The 17,525-nt window shown below is 38.0% G+C and overlaps 1 protein-coding gene across 2 annotated transcripts in view; it reads left to right on the forward strand.

Moving 5' to 3' along the window:
* Positions 1-9,613: 9,613 nt before the first annotated feature.
* Positions 9,614-17,525, forward strand: part of psd3l (pleckstrin and Sec7 domain containing 3, like) — a 110,553-nt gene continuing 102,641 nt past the window's right edge. Inside the window, exons 1-2 of one of the 2 annotated variants that reach the window (XM_066650895.1) lie at positions 9,614-9,992; positions 10,505-11,259. In XM_066650895.1, the coding sequence (XP_066506992.1) occupies positions 9,614-9,992; positions 10,505-11,259 (1,134 nt within the window). Of the gene's footprint in view, positions 9,993-10,504; positions 11,260-13,524; positions 13,543-17,525 lie in introns of those variants that run through there. The other variant, XM_066650896.1, reaches the window with a different exon arrangement.

Genomic DNA, 17,525 nt, shown 5'->3' on the forward strand with positions numbered 1-17,525 from the left:
AGTATGGCATCATTTCCACAATTTCCACGGAAGTTAAAGTGAAATTACTCCTGAGTGAAACCAATATGATATACCTATTAAGGCTCATATCTCTTGACCCTGACCCATTTCTTTATTTAAAGACATTCTGTCTCAAATTAGCAGTGGCCTCAAATCTGCAGAAAATTAATCTCCAAAGTAGAATGCCCTCTTTTCCTATTTTTATGTCTTTTCACTCCATCCTCATGAAACAATCATTGTGCTATTATGCTTCAATGGTTTGATATTTCAATTATTATTTATGATGTTATGTAGTTGAGAGTCTTAAAATGCAAATTATTTACTGTTTACACATTTTGGGCCTATTCTTTTTACTGTGGATTTTTGATAATAACATGGGTCACATAGAATGTGTCCTCTGTCTATTTTCTCACTGACAAAAACTTTTTTATCATTTAAATTATCAAAAGTTTGTATGCACTCATGGGAAAATGTTCCTTATTTTTTATTTTCCCACATTTTAGAATAAATCTTCAAAGAGAGTACACTGTCATATGAAGATAATACACATGTAACATTACACTGACATATGGGATTACACAGATGCCTCAATGCAAGACTCTTAATGCTCTTAAAAAAGAGACTTTTAAATATGTTTTAAATTTAGTTACATATTCAGTTCAAATATATATGTCCAGATTCAGTCTACAGGAGTTTTTGTTGTGCATACCTGATGGTACTGCTTAGTTATCAAGTAGAAATTGCTTTGTCCTTTCAGCTTCAACTTCACATTTAGGAAAAACAAAAATCAGGAATTCTTAGTGTTAACCCCATGGCTCATCCTGTACAGCTATATATATATATTCAGTATACTGTCTGGGTGACAGTTGTTTATTTGCCTGGAAAGCTGGGCCACACTCTGAAAGCAGTGACTAAACAGAGGCAGAAAGATCTGCCCGCGAGAATCTGCAGTTTCTAGGGTGAAACACAAAGGAAAGAATAGTTTTCTAATTGGTCCAACTTGGGGAGAGCTGAAGAGAATGTTGATTCTGTGTGGCAGACAAATAAAAAGGTTTCACTGTTTTTCTGGGTATTATAAACTGCAAGAGAGTTTAATTAATGAAATATGCAGAGTACTACATCTGGGCAGAAATAGTTTTCCTGTTTGGAAACATTTTTATAAGGAAATTCAGTCAAAATTTTACGATTTTTACCAAAAAGGACAATAGATTTCAGAATTAGACTAGATTTACTATGTTGCTATACCATTCAAATACTAGACTAACTGAACATGCACCCTTAACAATCTGAAAGATTTTGACAGACATATTTGGTTTGTCCACTTTTGTTTTTTTTTCTAGCTTTAGACCTGCAATCATAGTAACCCCAATCTGGTTAAGTTACACTATGTGTAATATTTCAAGATTAAATTGAAAGGGTTTTTACAGAGAGTGATATATGATAAATATATAGTGCAATCTACGGTGTGACACAATGTAATGTCAGTGATTCAAAAACTATGCCTCACCTTGTGTTTATCTGAACACAGCTGAGCTTCAAATGTATTTAAAATAAATCAGTTGGCTTGCTGATATCTATTCTGTTGGTATAACTACAAACACAACTTTTCTGGGTGTGTTTGCAAATCCACTGGTGTTCAGTTCAGCCATTTTGTTTTCTTGGCAAAAAGTGCATGGGCCATTCAGAACACAAGGTTAGTGTGCTGTTAAAGTGCGGAATCACCCTGGTGGAGCACTGCAGCAGAACTACGTAAGGACCATAAGATCATTTCCTCTGAGAACAATCCAGTCATTGTCCTAAACTGACACAAGTGCATACTTCCAGCCTTAAAGAGGGTGAAACGAGAAAAGGCCATAATTGAAAACAGGCCCAGCTCCCTAATGAACAACGCTCTGCAGAACGCTAATACCTATAAACTCTGCTTTACAATGGAATAAACACATGTTGGCTATGCAACACTGACCCACTTATAAATATAAAGATGTGTGACCTCCTGTGATTAAGGTGAATGAAAAGGGCTTTAGAAATAGGATTATGTGTTTCAGAAGACTACACTGTTGTTGTAGTAATAAACATAGAGCAGAGTGCTGAGGATAACATCTCTTCCACTCACTGAGCCGCCGTATTGTAATAATGTGTCAGACATTTCCTGTTCTAATCTGCCAGACAAAAGATTATCATCATCATCTGCTTCACTCAGCCCGGGAAAATTAAACAACGTCTGTGGGGCAATGAGAGTGAAGTGAAAGTATACATGAGTTTAATCAAATCAAATACAGTTCTCAGCATGACTTTTGTATCAAGTGTTATACACAAAACTGTATTATTTTTAGTAAAATGTACAAATATGAGGAGATTTTGTAAGGGATATCAGAAACAACAATGAAAATTCACACATTCTTCTAATAAAGTTGGTATTCAACATAATCATCATAGAGCACAGATATATCTCTCCACTGTTGCACTGCATGCTACATAGAGTTTGCTTGAATATCTTTGCATTGTCTGCACATTAATCATTTATTTGTCTCAACACATTTTGTTTTCTTTGAGCTTCCCACTAATTAATAGCAACATCTATAATAATTGAAAAAAAAAAAAACTAAAAACAGGGCAAACTGGTGGCGCACTGGGTAGTGTCGCTGTCACACAGCTCTAGGGATCTGGGGTTGGTTCGAGTCTTGCTCCTGGTGACTGTCTGTGAGGGGTTTGGTGTGTTAAAAAGTGTCCATAGGTGTGTGTGAGTGTGTGTCGCACTGTGAAGGACTGCCACCCCCTCCAGGGTGTGTCCCCACCTTGCGCCCAGTGATTCCGGGTAGGCTCTGGACCCACCATGACCCTGAACTGGATAAACGGTTACAGACAATGAATGAACCTAAAAACATTATACTTATTTGGTGAAGCATCTGCATCCTCAGTCACCCTCCCTTTTCCATTTAAGTTATGAAAAAAAATCACATTTTATACTTAAAATTAAAAATGAAAATAAAAACCCAACATTTAGCCCCCTATTAATTTGGCTTGTCTCTTACATATAAGCCTAACTCCAGGATCCCCAAAAGAGAAGAATAGTGCTGATAGATGCATCTGCATCTATCGTGGATTAAACCCCTAAAATCTCATCTCAGTTTTTAAGAATGACATATTTAGAATTTTTTTTAAAAAAAAATCCCACTAACACTTTAAAAGGGGCTTGATTTGATTCAACACCTTTGCCCTAATTCAGTGCACATACATATGAATATGCAATTATTCTCAGTTCCTATTGCGTTTTGCTTGTGGCTTGAAAGCTTTGCCCAATTAGTTTAAGTAGGGTGACCAGACGTTACCCGGACATGTCCTCTTTTTAGACTTTCACAAACGTCCAGGATTTTGTTTTTCTAGAGCTTACATAGAACTTCGAGAAGCGTTTCGTTCACAAACTAGTCCCGCCCTCCCCTACTCCGATTGGTTCGCTTGAGTGCGAAGAGGGCGTGGTGAAGTAGCCTAAAATCTTCTGATTGGACGGTCTGACTGTAGAGCTACAGTTATTGGTCGATAACCTTCTCTGTAAACATTTAATTGGTCAGTCTGGACGTCAGTAGTCCTTGTTTACGTCAGGCAAAGCTCATGTACCTACCCTCATCTCGAGCAGCTATGCCTGAACGTAAATGTAAGTTCTCGGATAAATTAAAAAAGACATTCCCATGTTTTGTGTAGCAAATAAAGGTGTAAAGGACCTAAAAGCATCTCCCTCAGACGTGTCCTATTTTTCACCACCTCAGATCTGGTCACCCTAGTTTAAGGAATGGGTTACATAGGTTTATGATGTAAGAAACCTTGACTTTCTGAATCCTCCCATTTGAAACTGTCTTTAGAACACTGTGGCTTCAAAACAGATATACTCAGTCATGACATTGACTGCTTAATTTACGCATTATAAATCTTCTAGTCCTTAAACACCATCACAGTTTAATCCCTACACAAGTGGTGTGTGATCAGGAATAGTGCACTAAATTCACTCGACTGGATATGCATAATTTTCATATAAATAAAAATGATTGAAATGTATTAAGAAACGTGAAAGACAGAATGGTGATGAATGTACTTCATTCATATGGGAACGATGTTCAATTTGAATCAAGTGTTGTTTTTAAACTTTCATTTTTTTCTTTCAGTAAGGTTTTAACCTGCTCCACACGTATTTCTGTTCCTTTTTTCCTAGTTATATAAAGCGCTGGTCATTTGGGCTCCATACTGAATTGTTTTGAACAGGGAGGAGTGGACTGTAAACTCGTGGGAATGAGTGAATGACAAGAAGCAGACAGACCGCCTCACTGTTCTTTCCACCTATATTCAGTGATTTCACGCCGTTCTTATTAAGGATTGGCTGAGGCCAATAAATATAAGCGTTCTGAATGGCCCTGGGAACGACAAACAAATCTCGGCGCAGAGGGCAAGCTCCCAGCAACCAATCACAGCGCAGGAAGGCGGGGCTTGTCTGAAAGCGGGTGGGAAATTTAAGTAAACTAACCGGCTTCGTTAGAAATGACTGAACGCACAGCTCCAGCAAAAAGTACAACGGAATGGAGGGATTCTATCGTCAATTACAGATGTAAGTAGCAATATGTTCATTTACCGAAAGCCAGGGATGGACAGAGGAGGTAACAACTACACAGAAGTAACAGTTTTGTTCTTTGGGTTAAATGTTTTCTGAAGGGTAGGTAAAAGTAGTTAATCAAACCCAAACTGGAGCAGTGGCACTGAGTTCCTTTTAGAACTGCAGTGGAGCTATTCAATTTATCCAGCATGTAAATGTGCTTTAAAGAATACATGCATTTTTCTTTATATAATGGAACTGAATGAGATTCTGCTCTTTCAGGTTTAGAGCAGAACATTCTAAAAACAGGTGCTGAAAAGCTTGCTCATTCTGCAACTTAGACTAGTCTGCAGTGTAACATTTACAGGTTCTGCTACTGCAAATATGTGCACCATAAATCAGTTAATACTTAAGATGCAGTTAAAAAAAAGAATGAAAGTAATGTTTTAAATGTAATAGCAAGTTCAGTTTTGTGATCTAAACCAAGTCATTCACAGTGGTTTTAAATGAAATGGTTTACTCTGATGTGTTTACATTGATGCTGATAGGAGTCAGGGTTCAAAATATGTGCTGCACAACTACAGATATTTTTCTACAAAAAAACAGTGAACCTACATTTCTTCTGAGCTATTTTTTATATACAGAATGTGAATTGCATTTAGTTATGAATCTGGAAAAACAGGTTTTCTTCACAGAATATTTTACCTCATGCACACTGCTCATATCTTTTCTCCAATTAAAGATTACAAAATATATATTTATGGCCGAAATGAGTACCTTGAAACTCCTGTAACCTAATGTTCTTCAGACATATATTTCCTATCACCACCACCACAGTGAACGGTTCTGACTTGGTTAACATTTCAAAAGCAACACTTTACATCACACACTTCTGGATCTATTTGGTTGCATCTTAATGAGTTATTAATGCAGAATTTTCAAAACATGATGCAGGTGGTGACCCAACCTAATAATACTAAAAAGATCTGACTAATATAATTATGAGGTATGTTACTGAGAGGAGATCCAGGGATTTAAATGAGTGGGCAGCATTTATTTAGTCCCATTTACTGTTGACAGCCAGAGTTGGCTGACATTGTAGAAGTTGCCTGACTTTGTCCTCAATAAAGAGAGTTTTGTCTCTTGCAGAAATTCCTCCCTGTTCTGATGAGGCCACAAGCTGTGGGCTGGAATAGAGAAACACTTACTACACTGTCTTTTTCATCTCCTTGGTAAATGTTTGTTTGGGTGCCCACTCATTGCCCCAACAAGTCTGCGACTTTATCAGTGGGACGCCACCAGCCTTGACATGACAGGCTTTTAACAGCTTCATGCTCCAGTCAGGGTCTAAAAGGCCTGTTCTGTATCTAAGGAGGCCTTAATTGCATGAAAAATATCTTAGGGTGTAAAAAGTGCCTTTAAAACCCCCTTTAATATGGCACTTTAAATAGTGAATAAATAAATACATTTTGCTTACAGAGCATGGGGCTCTTTGATCAGATGAATGGGTGGTGGTCTCTAAACTGCTGCCCCAGCTGTTTTCCCTTGTCGTCTCATGGTTGTCCGGCCTACTTCGCTAGTCTGCCAGCACAATGCTTTCCCTGCAAATGAAACCATCAGCTCTGTGATTCTGACTGGCCTCCAGAGCTGAAGAAGGGAGTGGACGAGGCTGATGCTGACCCAAAACCAGGGTTCCCTCGGAGCCCCTCAAATGACATCATTTCCTCTGTGTTTGGTTTCAATAACAGGGCCCTGAGTAAGTTGACATTAGGAGTCCTCACAAACACCCTGTAAATGGGCTACGATTCAGCATGTTTACAGCTCTGCTTGACTTCAGGAACGTTTTAGTTTCTCCGCTTCATGCTGTTGTTTTGACTCTGTAAACTCTGGACATGAACAGCAATAATCACTCTCTCTCTTTCTCTCTCTCTCTCTCTCTTTCTCTCTCTCTCTCTTTCAGAAAAAAACAGAAACAGATGTGTTTCAGGAAATCAAAGAAGGTAGTTCATTTTAAGGAATGGCAATAAGATGATATGATATATAGCAGTATAATAAATGATGTTATGATAAGTTATGTTTTGCATATTGCTGACATCATCATCAACCCTTGCCCTGTATAGATATAAAGAGCACTTAATTGGCCTTAATGGAAATATCCATACTCTGCCAACAAATGTTTCGTACCGAGAATCTGTAATGTGCCACACTTCTTTAGTCTTAGTTTTGGTTCATTTTTGAGTTTCTACATGTCATGGCATTGCCTATCTCTGTACAAAAGATGCACAAGCTTTCTTTGGTGGTCAGATGTAATAAGAGTGAGAATCCGAGCTTGGAAAATAATATTATTAATATATTTTTTGTGTGCATTAAAATTAGGGAAAGGTTTATTAAATTGAAAAACTGTACATTCATCTCTAAATATGTTTTTTTTTTTAACTTGACTGCTTAGGGGCTTCTGCCCAGTCATTTTTTTTAAGAATAGTTCTTTTGGACATATATATTCCTGCATTTGTAGTTAAACAGATTCACAAGCAGGGCACTTTCTATTCTGTGTTAGAGATTACCCTTCAGTATCATGGCCTTGCTGTCATCATCAAGACATTTCGTAATCTGAGCAAGGCCACACATTACAAAGCACAACATCTAAGCTACAAATATGATGACAGTAAGCCCTCTGAACATTAGGCATTATCTCTGCCCTCACAGGTGAGGCAGAGTCAGAAGGCCTGCTGCATTCGATGTTTTTATATTATGTTAAAGACGTTTCATTGCTTGGCTCAAGATATCGCAGAACAACTGGAATGTTTTGGTTAACATGTCATTGGATGGTTTCAGTCTTGGTAGTTTATCAGATCCTCCATTGTTGTTAAGAGCCTTTTCATGTTTTCTTTTCATCATTCCTTTACCTGTTTTGGAAACACCTGGGTTTTTTTACATCTTTTCCTCTCAAATGTAATAGTATTTAGTCTCCTCAGATATATCTCCTGAAATAAAAGATAACTTCTACGTAATGCCTGTTATAACTGGAAGTGTATGTGCTATGAGTGTAGAAACTGGGCAGGGGTACTTAATAAAGTGTGACTTTGGTGCATAAGAGAGAGGAAAACATTGTAGTGCATCCTGATTTAAGCTGTTTTAGCCTGAATGTGATTACTTTTTTCAAGCTTTTTATTTTCAGTGATACTGTACATTCCAGAATAAACAGTGCAAGGTCATGGATTACACTCATGCAAATGCATTGGTTAGTGCTTTAGTTACGCAGAGGGCAGGTGCGTTTTCTGCTTTTCATTATATACAGAAACATTACAATGAGGTAAAAAATTTATTTCACCTGAAACAAATGCTGCTTTTCCTCTGCACTTGATTTCACTTGTGGCAGCTTCTTTAACAGCCCAGTCATGAAACAGAAGGCAGAAAAGAAGGGAAGTCACACTGTGGTCTTTTCACAGACTTTGGCTCCAGCAGCTGACCAGGCACTGTCCCAACTGAAGTGGACAATCCATAATGTGACACAAAGTGTTTGAAGTGGCCACTCAGACAATGGAAGAAATGCAGGGACAATAACCTGTAATGAGGTAAGCGGATACATTCTGTTACTTCTTAATCAGTTCAAGAAGGAATATTCTGTCATAGCACCATGTGACTGAATTAAAACCTTGTATCTCACAAAAAACGAATAATTTGTTACAGACCAACAAATAAAAATACTGTTATTGAACATAATCCAACTAAAATGTAAACCAAATTCCTTTTAAACCATTAGTGTATTTTTGGTCCTTTTTCAAGTAATATAAAAAAAGTAATTGTGACAGTGAATATATATTTTCTATTTTATACATTTTTTTCATATGGTAAGGTGTGAGGTGGTGCAACAGAGTGTTGTTGTTGCATAGCTCCAGGGTCCAGTAGTTGTGGGTTGAGACTCCGCCTCAGGTCTCTGTTTGAGAGGAGTTTGGTATGTTCTTCCTGTGTCTGTGTGGGTGTCTTCCAGGTGCTGCTATTTCCTACAATAAAAATAAATAAAATCAAACAAACAAAAATGCTGATATGTGAATTGACTGTTCTAAAGTGTCCGTAAGAGTGTGCGATGACTCATGCCACATACAGGGTGTGTTCCTCCAATGAATGAATGAATGAATAATAAGGTGTTTATATAAGGTTTATAATCCGTACTTCCTTTTTTATCTAGCCATGCTCATTTGCTACTCTAATTCATGAATGCAGTTATGCAAATTACATTTACTGCAGACTTGTCCTTTCAAAGCTACTGAAATTACTCCATGTTGAGAATGAAAGTAGACGTTGATGAGAAAAGTTTAAGATGATGATAGTTCTAAGGTGGGTTTATGGCATTTTATTTGACTTTCAGTAGTTGCATATTGTATATATTCCAGATTGTTTCTGTTCAAACTAAGAGAGGGACATAGTAGTGTAACAGGGAATGGACCAAAGATGCTAAAGATGTGACAGGTAAACACAGGAATATTTCTTTAAAAGACTCATGGGAAATTGTATTTTCTTCACACTTTGCTTTATGCAGTTTGTAAACATTATAAAGGTTTCAACCATTTACTTCAAGCCACAAGAGAAACTTGTTTTGTATTCACTGTTTTTTGAGACAACACAACACACAGCACTTACATAGATCCACGGAATAGTTATAAAGGAGGTGCAGTAGAACGCGGCCGATAAGAACAGATCTCACAGTCTTAATGTCGGTTGTAATATCTGTTTATCTAGAGTTTGGAAAATCACCAAAAATACAGTTTTTAATGAAATAACCCACACAAATGTCATAAGTGGAAATAAAAATGCAAAAAATAAAATGCAGTAAGCCTGTTGGAAATGAGCCATTTAAAAGTTTTTCGTAAAACAATGTGCTAAGGATCTCACCTGTGTTATCCATGTGTGGCTTTGTGCTTTTAGGACAGCAGTGACCTAGGTTAGCCTGGGGAACCTGCTCCTCTCTCAGTTCATCTGTGTTCCCCCCTCCTACTCTTCACTGTGCCAAGAGACTGCCCTCCTATTGAGGAAATGGCAGATCATCATCATCAGGTCAAGACTTCCTTCCTTTTCATCCGACTGCAGTCACCCTGCAGGGTCCGTCAGCACCAGCCTCTTGCTCCCTCTCCACTCTCAGTCACTTCTGAGGAGGATTCCTCTGTAAAAGCAGCTCAAGACACAGCATACTGTCCACACAGGGAGGATGAAGGTGTGACTGTCCAGGAGGACACCTTGGAGGACATTTCATCATCAGGTGACCTACTGACTGAGGAGAATACTACTGACAGTGCCCCGGACGAAGCATCCTCTTCAGAAAGTGATACAGTAACCAGGGATCACGCTGCTGCTCAAGGAGGGACTGCAGAGGAGCACTCTTCATCATATGCTTTGAGGATACCCACGCAGCAAAGTAATATATTGAAACCATTTCTCAGTATACTGTCTTTTTCCTATTTCTGTTTTAAATCTTGCTAGACCTTTAAACTGTGTGAACATTTCATGGTGAACTGATCAAGGATGTTTTCACAGTAAAGTTAAGAATGTTTTTTTTTTGTATATATTTTAAAGATTCTATTTTGTAGATACAAGGTTATGGCAGCAATAATATCCTGTAATTTGAAAGGGGTGGGTTATATAACAAAGTGTATATGCGTTATGTATATACTGTATGTGCGTCGGTTTGATTGGATTTAAAGGGATCAAATATGTATTTTTTTTAAAAACATTCTTTAAATGATCATTTTTTCTGTCCCTATTCATCAAACATTAGGAAATTGAATATTGTGTCATATGAGATCCATCGAGAGAAAATATATCTTATATCGTAAAGGACAGTGACGTTTCTCATATGCTGCCCAAATGTATTCACAATGTTATACAATATACGCACAAAATATAGTGATATATTTTTCATTTTCACAGGGGAACACATCAGGACAGACTACCAGGAGGCCATCCTAGAAAGAGAAGCTCCACTAACTAGCTCTCTTTACTCGGTTGGAGATGGGACTATAGCTGCAATAGAACACCATTCTACAGACTGCTTGGTTCCTGACCTTAATAAATCTTTGCTTGTAAAGGAAAAATTTACTGCAGATTCAGAATCCCCTGTTTGGATCTTGCGTCAAGACACTTTGGAAAGCATCATGAGTGAGACAGCTCCATCTCCTTCTGTGGGGAGCTCTTCCCCACAGACTTCTCCTAAAACGCCTTCAGCTCAGAGAGTGAGCTTCCTCTACCCTGCAGCAGCATCTGACTCTGAGAATAAGACTCCGGGGATCAAACCTAAATTGAGTCCAAAGCCCAGTGTGGTTCCTCCAGCCACCAGCACACATCGCTCCTCAACCACCAGCTGGGTGCACAGCGCCAAGCAGAAAGAGGAAGCTCTGAGCAGACTGCAGACAACAGCGAGCAAGAGCACAGACAGGATGAGCTTTGTCTCAGCTGTCATCCAGAGAACCTCCAAGATCTATGGAGACTCCTACAAACCCACAGCTATTCAGAGTTCTTCCAGGGTGACACCTGCCAGTGAGACGTCTGCTAAAAATGACCCTCAGCCTCAGGTGGAGCATGGAGCTCCAGCAGTTACTGCACTGAGTGAATCTACAGCTACAGTCACTCAGCTCACAGAGAGCACACTTCCATCGAACATGCTGCAGTCTAAGACACCAGAGAAGGTAAGAAAGAATGCCTTATATTTCTATATGGCATGTTCTTACATGGCACTTTTTTTTACTTATATGACATGCTTTTGGTATGTATGGAAAACCTCTTTCTTCTAAGAATGTTAAAATGGCTGTAAAATTGTTTACTTTCAAATGATTAAATCATGTACTTACACGTACACACGTACTTACATATTACTTACAAGAATCAATAATTATAATGATGGAGGTGCTGTACATTATTCAGTAGAGTGCCTTTTTTTTTCGGTGCTGCTATGTTGTAGCTTTTATGCCCCTCAGAAAATACATATGTCTCTAAAAGTGTGCATTTAGCCTTGTATTGTATAAATGTGAATTTTCCTCTCTTTTCTATGCAGTATAAAAATTGATTGATTAATTGATAGAAATTTAAAAAATGACAAAAATGCCAGTTCTCTCAGTTTCATTGTTTAATGATGTTACAAGACCCACAAATTCATATTTCTTTGTATACTCACCCTAGAGCAGTTTAGTGCTGATTAATTATGTTAAAGTTACAAGGAACTTTTGACATTTTGACATGCAACACAAGGTGGCGAATCAAGCAATTCATTTCAAATATTCATTTACATATTAATATTAAAATGTACAGGAACAAAACAGCTTATTCATTGCTGTAATAAAATGAGTTTGGAAAATCACATATAAAATCATATGTTGACTGTTTTTGATAAATATCACAAACTATAACTATATAAGTGTATCTCAGAGAGTCAAAATAATATGGAAGAAAATTAAGTGTATCCGATGCTCAGTGTACATTGATAATATAATTTAAATACTCTGGTCTTTTGCAAGATGCATTTAGGGTTTATTTGACCACCCTGAGTAATTCTATGATTATGCATGTTCAGATTTACCATGGATCAAGGGCTTGGAAGCTTGAAGTGGTCTTCAGGAGACACTGTAAAGAGTCTGTGGGATTTGACCACACAAGGGTGGATAATGTTTGGTGCCCACCCAGATGGACTGATTACAACTGGGTATCCAAGATTAATCTCTGTCATTCCTGCATTTAAATGGACTAGAAAGAATGTTCATCTTCCTCCTTTGCCCTTGCCATTTTCCGTGTTCCCATCTCAGTGTCATGTTTTGATAGGGATTGTCTTGATTAGTTCGTCTAATGACAGTTTCGTATTTCCTTTGCAGAGATGTGCTGAAGTGCAGAAATGATTAATACTGGATTTGCCTCAGCAGTGTTAACATGGCTGGTGTATAAACTGTAGGCTTATTGCTACAAATATAGGACTAACCTAAACATGGATTGTATTACATCTAGAGTGCTTACTTATTTGAAAGTTTCACAAAGTGTAGGCGTTGTGCTATCCATCTGAATATAATTCTATTTGCACCACATTATGTTTAACACAGGAGCTAGTGTTAAGTGAAAGCATGGGGTTGGACCACCCCCTAGTGTTATACTGTCAATATAAGCCTTTTAGGCAGTCAATTAGACATCCTGTTTCCGATTTTAAAATGTAATAAATAAATAACATAAATAGCAATGTTTATTTATTTTATCTTTATCGTAACAGATATCTATGAAATCAGTGGAGTGTATTTTGAATATATATGAAATATGATCCAGAGACATGCTGCTTACATTATTGGTTCATTCCACATCTGCATGAAAACGATATGGAAATATATCCACAGGCAACACAAACTCATTCAGTGAAGTGACTTTATTTTCCACAAAATCAGGCCATTTGTGACAGATGTTACCTGATTATATGTTAACATTAAACTATAATGTTTTTTTAAATAACACATTAAATGAATAATAATAGTATGTCAGTTTTTAGAAAGCTGAAGATTCCCTTCTACAGCTATTGGCCCCATTCATATTATATATAAATTTATAATATTTGTGAAAATGCTATAATAAGGCAAAGTCCTTTTTAATGTTAGTTCTCATTTCTGCACACCACACACACACATTGACACACACACACACACATACACACACACGTTCCTATGGAAAGTCCATCCTGTCTTCTTTAATTGATATTACAGGGAAGAACCGTTTTATTGTAATCAACTTTGTCGTCCCCCCCTCCGGCGCCTACCAAAACGCCGCAGCAAATTGGGCCGCTCTGGACTGTACCAAGTTTCGCGTAGACAAAGGGGGTTCCGACCACAAAGCGAAAGGCACACAAACACAGAGAGGAGCGGAGCTCTCTGGAGAGAGGCTGAAAGCAGCCCCTACGGTGAGAGACTCACAGTGGCCGGGTACGGCAGCTCCGAGCTCCGCGGGTGAGTGTGGTTTTGCTGTTTCGGGAGAAAGTCCAGTTTGATGTGCTTTCGGTCCGTGGCGGTGTTACTCAAGCTGGCCTTGTGCGTTTTTACTTCTCCTCAGTCTTCTCTCATATTTCTCCTTCTCTCGCTCTGTCACGCCTTCAGTACAGTTCAGGTGACGGTTTGTTGAAACTACTCTCCAGCTCCTCTGTGTGTGTTAGGACTGAGTGTCCACTTATTGAGAAGGACTTTGGACTGTATTTGCCAGTCAGGAATACTGGATTTTCCTCATGGTTTTGCCTATTCATTTGTAACTGTAAATATTAAACAGACCAACACACTTACAGAGCGGACTGGAGCGTCAGTTTCATGTGAATACATAACAGTTATTCTGGATGTTGGATATGGAAGAGAGAGATGGGGTGAGATACACTTCAGCCTTAACATTGTGGTCTTATGTTGTTTAAACACAGTTTACCCTCTGAATGGAACCCACTCGGTGTTTTATAGAGCCAGTCCTGAGAGCAGCTCTAATAGGCGTCTTCTCCAGCTTCGTTTTGGAGACCGTTGGTTTGTGTGCTATTCATAAGGGAGACGAGCTAATGTCTGTTGCTAAAGCTAACAGAAGGCTATATGTGCAGCACCATCAAGTGAAATGTTATAAAAATATAGACAGAATTTGTTATTTGAATTTAACTCCGTGTTTAAAGTGATTGAAAATGCCCGGTTACTTTAAGTAAGTTAGCTAGCTGTTTGGATAGCCCTGCTTGAGATGCTGAAGTCCCCTCTGAGCTTTTCAAGCTTTTTTATGAGCCAGTAATGATGTGGATTTTCCCTGCTCTCGCCCACTAACATTTCGTCCTGTCATCCACGCTGTTGTATTTGGGTCTAACCGAGATGTGCGGTCATTAAACCGTCCGTTTGCTCCGTTCTTGGGTTTGAACGACTCTCACATTCCCCCCTTTCTTTGTCTAGGAAGAACTGATGCTGGGGATACACAGTAAAGGCTTGGGTGTTTCATTTTCTTTCAGTTCTAGAAGTACTAAACAGTGACAGCACATAGGGACCCAAGCCTGTAGTATTAATATATAAGGTGTGCAATCTAAGGATACTTCATCTTTACTGCAATAAATCTAAGCCTGCTTTCAGTATATCATTGATAAATTCTGAAAAAAAGCTACCCAAAAAGCAAAAACAAACAAATAAACAAAAACAACAACAACTGAGAAGCAACATTCGTTTTGTTTTACTCTCTTGGTGCAGTGCATTAAATGAAATATACTTTGTTTGATGGTACTTTTAAATGTAGCTTATGCATTCTGTATGTGTGTGCCAATTAGCATGTAAATAGCTGTACATATGGTGACTTTACTCTATTTTACATTGCCCATCTCTGCCTACATTTGTATAATATGCTACTTTGTGCATATGAACTGCAATTTCTTTCTGCTTGGCTAAATCCCCTGGCACACATTTCAGGATCTGGGCTAGAGCCCACACTGTGTATTCCCTCAGCAAATGTTTCCACCTCAGAATTTTTTCCTTCAGCCTCCTTCCCCCTCTATTTACAGTAAATACATACTTTCAGAGCTGTCCTCTGATTGAGCACTGAGCACTTCTTCATGGAACAGATTGACCTTCATTTAAGGATGCTTTGGCAAGCAAATTTAAGCAAACTGAACTTTCTGAATCACACTGCAGATATCATAAAAGCAATTTTTTTAGTTGGTAAGCCCCAGTCATTCACAGATGTCTTTGTTCCCTGTAGGACATTGAAGGAGGAGGGGAACTCATTATAATGTCCAGAGAATTCATCCCTAATTTGCATATTTCCTCAGTCCATAATATTAGGGTGGGAGCTTTAGTTATGAGATATTTACATGCAAAAACACTACCTGTTTAAATAATTTATGAAACCCCAGCTGCATTACAGAATCCAATTTCATGATAATTATAGATTAATTGGATTTAATCTTAGACAATGCATAACTAGTAGCTTTTATATTGAATTCCTAACTGGAAATTAAAGTGTTGAGCAAAAACATCTACATGCTTGTGATTATACTTTACCAATGCCTTTACTTTTTTTCTTTTCCTGTGTGAGTTATGTCCTGCCTGATTGGAAAATTTTACATTTTGAAGTTTAGTACTTTAGTCTTTAAGGCCATTCTCTCTTAAGATTTTGCTGGTCTCTTGTAATAAATATTCAACTTCAAATCAGAATGGACAGTTTTTACCTTGTTATCTCATGACCTGTGTAAAATTTGACATGATTCATAATATTATGACATTTGAAAAAAAAATTCCTGTTTGCTTGCAATCTTCCAGATTCTTCCAGAATTCAGAATATTTATTTTGGCTGTGTCACCATGCACCATACATTTGTTTATCATGTAGCCTAAATTATTCTTTTTTAATTAATTCAAGAACTTGCATTTACGTTTCGGCATAGCTGCTCGACATGAGGGTAGGTACATGAGCTTTGCCTGACGTAAACAAGGACTGCTGACGTGCAGACTGACCAATTAAATGTTTACAGAGAAGGTTATCGACCAATAACGGTAGCTCTACAGTCATACCGTCCAATCAGAAGATTTTAGGCTACTTCACCACGCCCCCTTCTCACTCAAGCGAACCAATCGGAGTAGGGGAGGGCGGGACTAGTTTGTGAACGAAACACTTCTCGAAGTTCTATGTAAGCTCTAGAAAAACAAAATCCCAGACGTTTGTGAAATTCTGCCCGGACATTTTTTTAAGTCTAAAAAGGAGGACATGTCCGGGTAAAAGAGGACGTCTGGTCACCCTAACTAAATAAATCTTGTTAAGGAAGGAAAATGCAATATGATGTCATATGCATTTGGACACACTATTTTTTAGTGTACAGTTGTTTTTTATTTGTTGCATTAATTGGAAAAAAGATAAAACAATAAAACTATAAAATGCTCCATGCATTTGCAGACCTTTCAATGTAAACATCATCATCATGATCTTTTTTTATGCAAATAAATGCACAATATTAAAATATACAGAAATGTTCTCTATAGAGTGTGTCCTTTTGGATATAATATTTGTAATTTATGTAGTAGGAGCTCAAATATGTGACAATATTTGCATATGACTATAGCCTGTTAACTCATTCATTCAGTCATTCATTGTCTGTAACCGCTTATCCAGTTCAGGGTTCCAGTGTGTCCGGAGCCTACCCGGAACCACTGATGCAAGGAGTAAACACACCCTGGATGGGGCACCAGTCATAACCTGTCATTAACTGATCAGCATAATTAGACATGGGTACAAATAAAGCCAGTATTTTCATTTCATTCATTAAATTTAATTTATATGTCAAAACTGTTGATATAAGGATCTAAGCAGCTTATTTGCATGTTTATTTTCTTGTACTTGTACCTTGGTCTCAAAGGACTAAATGCTAATTTGCAAAGATATGTGTAATCATGCAAATATGCAGAGGTCTGCTAATGGTCTATTTCGCGTATCTCGACTCTATATTCTATACCTTGTAACTCAGTCACTCATTCACTCATTCGCTCAGCCATTTTTAGGTTAAATACAGTTTGTAAGCATTCTGTGCTGAAGTGTGTCCATGTGGAAACACTACTGAAGACACTTTGAACAGAACAATTCTACCCTGCCATGGAAAAGAGGCTTATGTGTCCTTATTTTTCATATGATATTCTCTGAATAGTCAGGTTGTGTTCTCCAAAAAATTATACATTGTTTTGATTCCTTTCTATAAAATAATATGTATATTTAATGTTAGACCAGTGATGATGAAAACTACATGGTCTGGGCGTCTGTATGGCTGTGTGGTTACTGCATAGTTCAGTGATTAGTGCTCTCAGAGTACATCGGGGCACTTGACAGTGCATGGTCCGTGATTTGAAAAGATGTGGTAGACATCTTCTCATGCATTTTTAGGAAAGCATGTCTTTGGCCTTCTGGACTGGTGGCTCTGTGGCAAGACACAAGGGATAAGCCATATC

The sequence above is a fragment of the Hoplias malabaricus genome, chromosome 18, assembly GCF_029633855.1.
Source record: "Hoplias malabaricus isolate fHopMal1 chromosome 18, fHopMal1.hap1, whole genome shotgun sequence".
In the NCBI taxonomy this organism is placed as follows: domain Eukaryota; kingdom Metazoa; phylum Chordata; class Actinopteri; order Characiformes; family Erythrinidae; genus Hoplias; species Hoplias malabaricus.